The 10,646-nt window shown below is 36.7% G+C and overlaps 1 protein-coding gene across 3 annotated transcripts in view; it reads left to right on the top strand.

Moving 5' to 3' along the window:
• The window catches only part of ATF1 (activating transcription factor 1), a 58,896-nt gene extending 51,811 nt beyond the window's left edge, over positions 1-7,085 (top strand). For all 3 annotated transcript variants that reach the window (XM_015559636.1, XM_006757086.2, XM_006757087.2), the window contains 3 exons: positions 1,943-2,125; positions 2,211-2,370; positions 5,548-7,085. In XM_015559636.1, the coding sequence (XP_015415122.1) occupies positions 1,943-2,125; positions 2,211-2,370; positions 5,548-5,692 (488 nt within the window). In that variant the 3' untranslated portion in view covers positions 5,693-7,085. The remainder of the gene's footprint in view (positions 1-1,942; positions 2,126-2,210; positions 2,371-5,547) is intronic.
• The last annotated feature ends 3,561 nt before the right edge of the window (positions 7,086-10,646 follow it).

The raw sequence follows: 10,646 nt of genomic DNA, 5'->3' as shown, positions 1-10,646 counted from the left end.
TTGTGCTGCTATGAACATAGGGGTGCATATTTATTTTCACATATATTTCACATCAAATGATGTATATATCTATACATTTGTTAGTATAATTTCACATTTTCATACAAATACAGTTGACCCTTAAACAACAGGGATTTTGGGGTGCTGATCCTCATGCAGTCAAACATCTTCATATAACTTTTGACTCCCCCAAAAACTTAATTACTAATAAATAGCCTACTGTTGACCAGAAGCTTTACTAGCAACATAAATTGTTAGTTAACCCATAATTTGTATGTTTGCATATTATATATTGTATTCTTACAATAAAGTAAGCTACAAAAAAAAGCATAAGGAAAATATATTTGTAGTACTGTATGTATTTAGTGAAAACCGCATATAAGTGGATCCACACTCTAAAACTGTGTTTTTCAAGGGTCAATTGTATATCAGTCCATGTGAGCATAAAAAAAGATTAGGAAGGATGTGCACAAAAAATAATGGTGGTAGTGGGAATAAGGGTTGGCCAGTGGAATAAATAGAGATAGATAAAGGGACATTTACTTTTTATTTTATTTATGTATTTATATTAATATATGTGGGGGAGTATATAATATGTGTTGCAGGGAAGGAGATTGAAAGTAATTGCTAATAAAATTTTAAACAATTCCCTGCATATAAACAATTTTAATGTCTTTACTTCTAAAGTTATATATTAAAGTATGTGGGAATATTTGTTGTGTGGTAGTGGCGGGGGGGGCGGGGAATAATTAGAAACTCCTGCAAAAAGTATTTTTATTTAGAATTCACACACTGACATATGTATTTTGGCCTAATGGAAGGCAAAGCGTAAAAGGGGAAAATGGTACATAATTATAATCTGAAAAGTGGGTATAGAGCTGAGGCATTAGATTCTGAAGGGGATTTATTATATGGGAACTGCAAAATGCTGAGTTGTTTTCTATTTGGTCATGCATCATGGGCATTTCGTTTAAGGTTTTAGGGGAAAGCATTAACATCCTATATAATCCTATATAATAAAAGGGTAATATCCAAATTGTCCCCTTGACTGGGAGTTTGACCAGAGTTCGATCAGGGGGCATGGCTGGCCTGCCAACTGCCTGGACCCCCTCCCCCCCACCGGTCCCACACCCAACCTGCCCCCCACACCCCGATCAGGGCCGGGGCCCACCAGCCAACCTCCCACATCCCCTCCCCCTGGCCTGATCAGACCGATTGGGCTGGGCTGGCCAGACCCCACCTGTGCACAAATTTGTGCACTGGGCTTCTAGTTAAGTATAATTCAGTGAGAAATGCTTGTGGGGAGCTTAGAAGTGTGATCTTATGGTAGCTTTCTGATTACTTAAATTCATTGGTGATTTTTGCTAGGAAGTGACTAAATTATATTTTTTAAATATCACTTAACATTTAATGTCTAACGGCAGTTACCACTAGAGAGTGGAGCTAAGAAACAGTTTGAAGATTTACTTTTTCATTATGTAATCTTTTATCCTATTTGATGTTTTCTATGTGCACACTTACCTATTAAAAATATTTTGTTACAATCTCTTTTATGCTTCTTTTGGAAAAAATTACAAGCTGTGTTAATGTTTCCTTCTAATTATTTTTCCTTCAAAAGTGAGCCATCAGTGCCTTCTCAATATTCTAAACTGCTGTGACAACATTAGCAGTTAGCATGGAGTGTTCCATAGAGCCCAAAATGTGCCTTGACCATTTCTATTGTAGAAATTGAGATTAAGACTAGTGCATCTAAACTATAAAATTTTATAAAGAAATGCCATTTTATTTCCTGTACATATAGTTCACCCAAAGTGGTCAACAGTTGTCTGGTAGAACTGCTTTCAAGTCTGTTTTACTTTTTTGCTTGTTTGTTTTTCATGAATTCTTTGCAATTAGTGTATTGTATAGTCTTATAATAGCTATGTTCTCTCTTTGGTTAAAGTTGCTATTGCCCCTAATGGAGCCTTACAGCTGGCCAGTCCAGGCACAGATGGAGTACAGGGACTTCAGACACTAACCATGACAAATTCAGGCAGTACTCAACAAGGTACAACAATTCTCCAGTATGCACAGACCTCTGATGGACAGCAAATACTTGTGCCCAGCAACCAGGTGGTTGTACAAAGTAAGTATGTTTAAGTACCTATGGAATGTATCCCAAAGTTCTTTTAAAGACACTTATGAATTAACTCATTCTTTTGACCACCCAGCTGCATCAGGAGATATGCAGACATATCAGATTCGTACCACACCTTCAGCAACTTCGCTGCCACAGACTGTGGTGATGACATCTCCCGTGAGTCTTACATCTCCGACAACTAAGACAGATGACCCCCAGCTGAAAAGAGAAATAAGGTTGATGAAAAACAGGTGGGTAGTGAAATTATACTGTCAGAATGGTAATGTTTTTACAAATCTCAAAATATAACCAGGTGTTAACTGGAATTGTTTATAGGAAATAAGGAGAGAGGTTTATATCAGCTTTATTTTACTGAGTGTTTGATTATGTCTAGTTTATTTCCAATGGATCAGTGAGTCCCATTGCTCAATCTCTCTATTTAATATATTGACCTAGAGTTCTTTTATTGTTATTATACCCTTTGAATAGCACTGTTAAGCAAAGCTTTTCAAACAGTCTATTTTGTTCTTGTTGGGCTGACATAGTTAAATAAAAATAATAATCTGCTGCTTGCCACAGCAAGAAGAATTAGTGGGATTCTGCCTAATACCTAGTTTAATTACTGACACAGAAATGCTCCTAAAAATGAATTTTGACATGAAAATAGATTAGTAATTTAACCCCCAGAAACATTTACTTTTATTTTAAACATTGCTATATGCAATAAAACTATAAAAATAAACCAAAGATTGACGTTAGCAATTGCTTCTGGTCAAGAGGCAGGGGTATGGATGTGATCGGGGATAGCACAGAGGGCCCTTCAACAGGGTAGATAACATTTTTGCACAGTAAGCTGGGTGTTGGGTTTACATTCGTTCATTTATTATGCTTCATAACATATCTACATCACATCTGTGTGTACTACTTCATAAAAATGTTTTAAACTACAGTAATTTAGAAGGCAACTTAGTAAGGTGTTTTATTTCCTATGACTTGCCATCTTGAAAATAATAATGGAAGTAATATTACATTCAAATTAGTGACAAAAGTCATAAAATACTTAGTAAATTTAACAGGAAAGGCATATTCTTTGATTAAGCCATAATAAGTATATTTTTTCAGAATTCACGTATAAATGGAATGTGTTTAAATTAGAATTTTTGTAAATCTTTATAGAATTGGACAAAATAAGCTAAATGTTTACAAGGAAGAAATAAGTATTCAGGAATGGTCAAGAACAGAAAGAGGTTACTTTGTCTTGCTAGGCATTGAAGCATACTCTAAAAAGCCATTGTAATCATAACTTGGTATCAGTGAAGGGGGCAGACAATAACATTAGCAAATGGCAAAGAGAGGCCAGAAATCGCCTGTGCTAGTTAAGTACACTTGTGAAGGATGGCTTATTTAATAAAAGATACTCAATCAACTCTACATTTGAAAGAAAATTAAATTGGATTCCTATTTTTTATACCATGAACAAAAATAATTCTAGATGAATTAAAGACTTATGAAAATTAAGCAATAAAATTTCTAAGATGAAATTTAGAAATATGTAGTACATGCATTTTAATTTAAGCCAAGGAAAAGAGAGACTAAAGAGCATTTATGACAGGAGATATAAAAATATGAGATGTCAAATGGTAGATTACAAAATAATGTAAAAACATTTAAAGGATTAATATGTATAATGAACAGAAAGTTCCTAGTTTGTTTGTCTTTCTAATAACTTCTCATTGTAAAGTGACCAAAAGGTATGAAGGGACAAAGGTATATATAAATAGGCAATTTACATAAGAGCAGATCCAAAAGACCAATAAAAGTTTTGAAAAATGCTCGATCTCATTAGTAATGAGGAAAATGGAAATTAACAAAAACAACATGGCAAAAATCTATGTACCAACATAGAAACATCATTAAAACAGTTTGGGCATAAAATGAATTGGCAGAACCCTAGCTGGTTTGGCTTAATGGATACAGCGTCGGCTTGTGGACTGAAGAGTCCTGGGTTCAATTCCTGTCAAGGGTATATGCCTGGTTTGCGGTATCAGTCCCTGGTGTAGGGCATGCAAGAGGCAGCCAATCAATGATTCTCTTTCATCATTGATGTTTCTATCTCCCTTCCTCTCTCTGAAATCAACAAAAATACATTTTTAAAAAATCAAGTGGCAGATAATATCTACAGTACATAGTATACTCAAGTAATACTTTTTACTTCTATCTATATATATAAAACTTATATGTGACTTGATAGAAATATTCTAAGAGGACATGTACAAAACTGAGTATCAATCATTATATTTACTATAGTAAAATGTATTGAAAAATTATTTTTACTCAACAAATGAAAATTAATTTGAAAAATAAAATAAGAAAATTAATGTAAAGAATCTGTGGGTCAAAAATTAAGCAGAGGACCCCTAAATTTCACTCCTTGGTATTAATCCAAGAGAAATAGGACATACTTACAAAGAGACTAGCACAAGAACATGCACAGCAACTATAACTAGAAGCAGGCCAACACAATGGATCAACACATTGTAGTGATATTCATACAATGGAATATGCCCTCAAATATAAAGGAACAAACCAGCATACAGCAACATGAATGAGCCTTAAAAAGAAACTGAATAAGCCCTAGCCACTGTTGCTCAGTGGTTGGATTGTCCACCCCGGTATCTGGGTTGTGGGTTTGATCCCCGGCCTTCCTTGGCCCTGGTTGGGGCAACTGATGGATGTCTCTCTTACGTCAGTGTTTCTCTCCACCCTCCCTCCCCTCCTCACTCTACAAATCAATGGCAAAAATATCCTCAGGTGAGGATTAACAACTCAGTGGTTAGAGCTTCGGCCCGTGAACCAGAGGTCACAGGTTTGATTCTTGTAAATACTTGGATTCATTCCCCACTCCCCAGTTGAGGTGCATGCAGGAGGCAACCAGTCAATGTGTCTCCCACATGTTTCTCTCTCCCCCTCTCCCTCCCTTCCACTCTCTGAAAAGCAACGGAAAAAAATATCCTCAGGTGAGGATTAACAGAGAAAAAAGAAACATACTGAATTAAAGGAGACCACGCACAGTGTACACCTATTGTATAACTGTTATATGAAGTTTTAGATCAGGAACATCTTCACTGATGGTGATAAAATCAGAACAGCAGTTGCTAGAGGAGAGAACTGACCAGAAACGGGCAGGAGAGAACTTTCTGGAACAATAAAAATGTTCTGGCCTTGGTAAGTGTGTGGGCTATACAGGTGTACGTATGTGCATTTGCCAAAACTAGCTGAATTCTACACTTGAGATCTACATTTCATTGTATATCGGTGAGAACTTAACTTTTTAAATGAGGAAAAGATGAGCAGAGAAATTGCTACAGGGCATTTACCGCTTTAGAGAAGGTGAGTGTTTTCTGACGTGGTTTTTATGCTTATTTTAGAGAAGCTGCTCGCGAATGTCGCAGGAAGAAGAAAGAATACGTGAAATGCCTGGAAAACCGAGTTGCAGTCCTGGAAAATCAAAATAAAACTCTAATAGAGGAGTTAAAGACTTTGAAGGATCTTTATTCCCATAAAAGTGTTTGATATTTAAGAAAATATTTTGTGGACTTGCCTAAAAATTAAATGGATTTTTTTCTTTTTAGTGGAGTTTTATAAATTAAAAGGTCAAAAATGAAGCTTTTATTTAGGCTTTTGCAACTCAAAGATAAATGTCTTATGCAAGTTATGCAAGAGAACTGGTGACAGAGGATAAAGTGGCAAATGACCTCAAGGAAGATACTGGCACAACTGGAAACTGGAAAAAGCATACTAAAGAAGCAGGAAGCGAACATTCACCAATCTGAATTTTCTAAATAACAGTAGTTGTCAATAATCCAAAAATGGCAGATAAGATGAAATTTGGTAAATTTTCAAAATTAAATCTATTTACCCTATAGGTCTGCATTTCATATACTGTTTCCTAAAATTTACTTTTTTCAAGTGTGTGTGTGTGTGTGTGTATTTTATTTCTGCCAGTAAATTCTAAATTACCAAAAGAAAAACTAATACACAACCAGATATAAATAATTATGTGTTCTGATTATATATACTTGTTCTATTGTCAAGTCTTTTAAATGGGTTTTAAGTTTGTTTATTGGACTTGACAGCATCTTGAAGAGTGGATTAAAATATTTTTGAGGCCTTGTCCTAACAGGCATCTAAGGTACATGAATGGGGTGTAGTGTTTTTGTACATTTATTATCAGAATGGAAAGAAAACTGTTTAAAAGTTTGACACTTTTAAATAGTTGGTTTTTGGGGTAATTCTGGGAATGGTGATTTTCTACAAATACATAGCAGATTATTTTTTGATTCTATATTCTGTAAGCAGTTAAATATACATCACTTATTCTGTTGTGCTTTAATAGAATGGAATGTTTACAGGCCCTTGAGGTGATATTAGAGTATTTTTTTAAAAAAACTTCTGAAGATGCATACCAAAGTTTTCCAAGAGGATTTTATAATTGATTTAATGCAAGGTTTATCAGATTCTAAAATAGTACAGTTATTAAAGCAATTTTATGCTAGAGACTACTTTGTAATGTAGTGAATGGTACATTTATAAAAGTGACTGTCAATATATTTTTATAGCTGATCTTTATAAATTCTAAAGTTGAGTTTTTAATGATTATTTTAAATGTTTATATAGTTTGTTTAGTAAAAAAAATATTTTGCCTCTCAAAGTATCATTTTTATATTAATGGGAGTTTCAGATTGGCTAATCTCTGGATTCTAAGTTTTATATACAGTTTTTCCAGAGTTCACAAATGCTGTCAGTGTTTAACTTCTGTATTCCAATTTCTATACACTTTGAAATTGTACTGCAAAACTATTGTATGCTTCTTATACAATATGTATCATATTGTTGTCTATGAAATTAAAGGACATTTGATAAAATTAAGTTTGCTGAATGTAGAATACATTGTTTGATATATAAATTACAAGCTCCTGATAGCCATTCTGTTAATTATACTAAGTATAATGCATTTCTAGTTTTAAAATGAGGATCAATTTACAATTCTGGTCTCCATAGCCTATTTTAAGAGGGAATATGTTGTATGTTTTGATTTATTTAGAATCAGTTACAATAAACTAATGAAGTTTTTTGTTCTACAAGTGTTTAGGACATGGTTAAGAAGCCTGTTACACAGAAATATTAACACAGTTGATAAGTTTGTATTTAACCCTAATGAAGTATTTTATTAATAAGATCTTTTAAAATTGGACTCCATTTAGTTGGCAGCAGCTTATGAGAAAAAAAAAGTTTGATTACCAGTGGGATTACTTTTATCACTATCTTATAAAGCCAGAGTCTTAAACTAGTGGCCCATTAGCTTGAAGAATAGGAGGAGGTAGGGTCACTGGGTTGTATCTTGAGTTATGGTGTGACAGTCAATTTGCATATTCCTTTTTTTTTTATTAGATGAGATTGCTGGTTAAACCTGTTCTTTCTCTAGTTAAAAGAGTTTTTTAAAAGATAATATATTGGATAGATGTCATGCTTGGCTGTAATTGAGATAATGTAGTCCATGGTGCCTTAACAGTTGGACATTCATAAATATTTGTAAACTCTCTGCTATCTACAGACTTCTGGTGTAGGGCCTTGCTCACTAGATCAAGTTACCTTAGTCTTGATGTATGTAACAGACATGGGAAAGACACTGAGGATTCTGCTAAGTGCATACCATGTTATTTTAGATGTTTTTTTAGTTTTTTAAAAATATTTTTTATTCAGGGAGGAAGGGAGAGAGAGAAATATCAATGATGAGAGAGAATCATTGATAGGCTGCCTCCGCACACCCCCTACTGCAGATCGAGCCCACAACCTGAGCATGTGCCCTTGACTGGAATTGAACTTGGGGCCCCTCAGTCTGCAGGCCAGTGCTCTATCAACTGAGCCAAACCAGCGAGGGCTGTTTTTCTAATTTGAATCCAATTCCAAGCTAATGGAATTTTAAAGGTGATTATAATCCGAACCTGAATTAGAATTCAAAAGTTCAATAGACTAGTGCAATTACTTTCTTAGCTCAGAACACTATTTTATTTTTTTTAATATATTTTATTGATTTTCTACAGAGAGGGAGGGAGAGAGATAGAGAGTTAGAAACATCGATGAGAGAGAAACATTGATCAGCTGCCTCCTGCACACCACCCACTGGGGATGTGCCTGCAACCCAGGTACATGCCCTTGACCAGAATCGAACCTGGGACCTTTTAGTCCGCAAGCCGACGCTCTATCCACTGAGCCAAACCGGTTTCGGCAGAACATTATTTTATATAAATGTATTATCAACTTATCTATTTATATGTTATATTGATAGAAATACCTTGCCCATGAATACATCTTGAGCATATAAATTTATTGACCAGAGCATGAAGAATGGGCATGTGCTAGAGCTTCAGAAATCTTACTACATTTATCTTATTTACCCAGAAATTATATCAAAATTAGTGACCTGGTGCATGAAATTTGTGCACATTAAAAGGGAATTAATTAGAGGAAATATTTTAATATTGCTATTTGCCCTTTCTCTATAATAGAAGTGTCAGAGATGAAAGAAAATTAGTAAAATGTATATGAAAATCTTCCTCTTGTCAGAGTCTGGGGCGCGCCACGGGAACCAGAGTCAAGAGTCCACCCACCCATGTGCGCCTTGAAGTCACACAAGACCCAGACCCGGCCAGCCCCACCCCCATTGGGCCAGACCCAGACCTGGCCAGCCCCACTCCTGTCAAGCCCTGCCAAGTAGGGGGCGCAGCCTAAGGTCGCCTTGTCTGGTGCCAGGGTGGGGGTGTGGCCTGAGGTCCCCGTCAAGCCCCACAGGCGGGGGTGCACGGCCCGGCGCTGGGGAGTGGGGCACGGCCTGAGGTCCCCTCGCCCAGCGCTGCGGTGGGGGTGGTGCAGCCTGAGGTCCCCCATCAAGCCCTGCTGGGCAGGGGGCATGGCCTGAGGTCCCACGGCCTGGTGCTGGGCAGTGGGGCACTGCCTGAGGTCCCCTGCCATGGCCCAGTGCTGGGGTGAGGGTGCATGGCCTCAGGTCCCTGCCCTGGCCCAGCGCCACGCAGCCTCAGGTCCCTGCTGATTGCTCGTTAAGGCTTGCTATGGGGACTAAGACTCCACTGTGGGCGCAGCCATCTTGTGTTACACTGTGACAGTCAATTTGCATACTCCTGCCTTATTAGATGAGATTACTGGTTAAACCTGTTCTTTCTCCAGTTAAAATATGTGGACATAGGATATAAAAATACGTATTCTGGTTTGGAATTAGTTGGCAATTCACATTCCCAGAGAAGATGCTGTAAAAAAAAACGAGTGAAATTTGACTTAAGGACTTGATAGCTATTTCAAAGAAAAGTTGGAGGTATCATGCTGCCTGATATCAAACCATACTATAAGGCTATCTCAAACAGCATGGTACTGGCATAAAAAGACATACAGAAAAATGGAACATAATCAAGATGCCAGAAATAAACCCACACCTATGTGGCCAATTAATATATGACAAAGGAGGTAAGAATACACAATGGGGTAAAGACATCTATTCAATAAATGGTGGTGGGAAAATGGCAGATACATGCAAAACATGAAACTGGACCACCTTCTTATGCCCTATACGAGAACAAACAAAATGGATTAAACACTTAAATGTAAGACTAAAAACCATAAAACTCCTAGAAGAAAACAGGCAGCAAAATCTCTTGACACCTCTTAGCAATATTTGATATATCTCAGGCAAGAAAGACAAAAGAAAAAAAAAATGGGATTACATCAAACTAAAAAGTTTTTGCACAGCAAAGGAAATCAACAAAATGAAAAGTCAATCTGAATAGAGGAAGGTATTTGCTACTAATACATCCAATAAGGAGTTAATATCCAAAGTCAATAAAGAACTCATACAACACAATACCAAAAAACCTGACACACAGGTTTAATTAAAAGGGCAGAGGACCTGAATAGACATTTTTCCAAAGAGGACATACGGATGGCCAATAGCCACATGAAAAGATGCTCAATGTCATTTATCAGAAAAATGCAAATTAAAATCACAATGAGGTATCACCTCACACCTATCAAAATGGCTATTGTCAATAAACCCAACAAACAACAAGTGTTGGTGAGGATGAGGAGAAAGGGAACCCTAGTGTACTGTTGGTGGGAATGCAGACTGGTGCAGCCACTATGGAAAACAGTACGGAGTGTCCTTAAAAATTAAAAATGGAACTGTCTTATGACCTGGAAATTCCACTTCTGGGTATATATCCAAAGGAAACAAAACACTAATTCAAAAGAATCTATGCACCCCTATGTTCATTGCAGCTTTATTTACAATAGCCAAGCTATGGAAGCTGCCCAAGTGCCCATCAACACGGAGTGGATAAAAAAGCTTTGGTACATATACTGCTGAGAAAGAAGTCCTGTTTGCTGGGACAGGGCAGTGAGACCGTATCTCAAGGCCTGGCCTGGCGCCAGCACTGACAACTCTGGGGCATAGTTTATG

The sequence above is a fragment of the Myotis davidii genome, unplaced genomic scaffold (assembly GCF_000327345.1).
Source record: "Myotis davidii unplaced genomic scaffold, ASM32734v1 scaffold233, whole genome shotgun sequence".
NCBI classification, from domain to species: Eukaryota; Metazoa; Chordata; class Mammalia; order Chiroptera; family Vespertilionidae; genus Myotis; species Myotis davidii.
The sequence above is the reverse complement of the archived record's forward strand: the minus strand, read 5'-3'. Positions and strand labels throughout refer to the sequence as shown.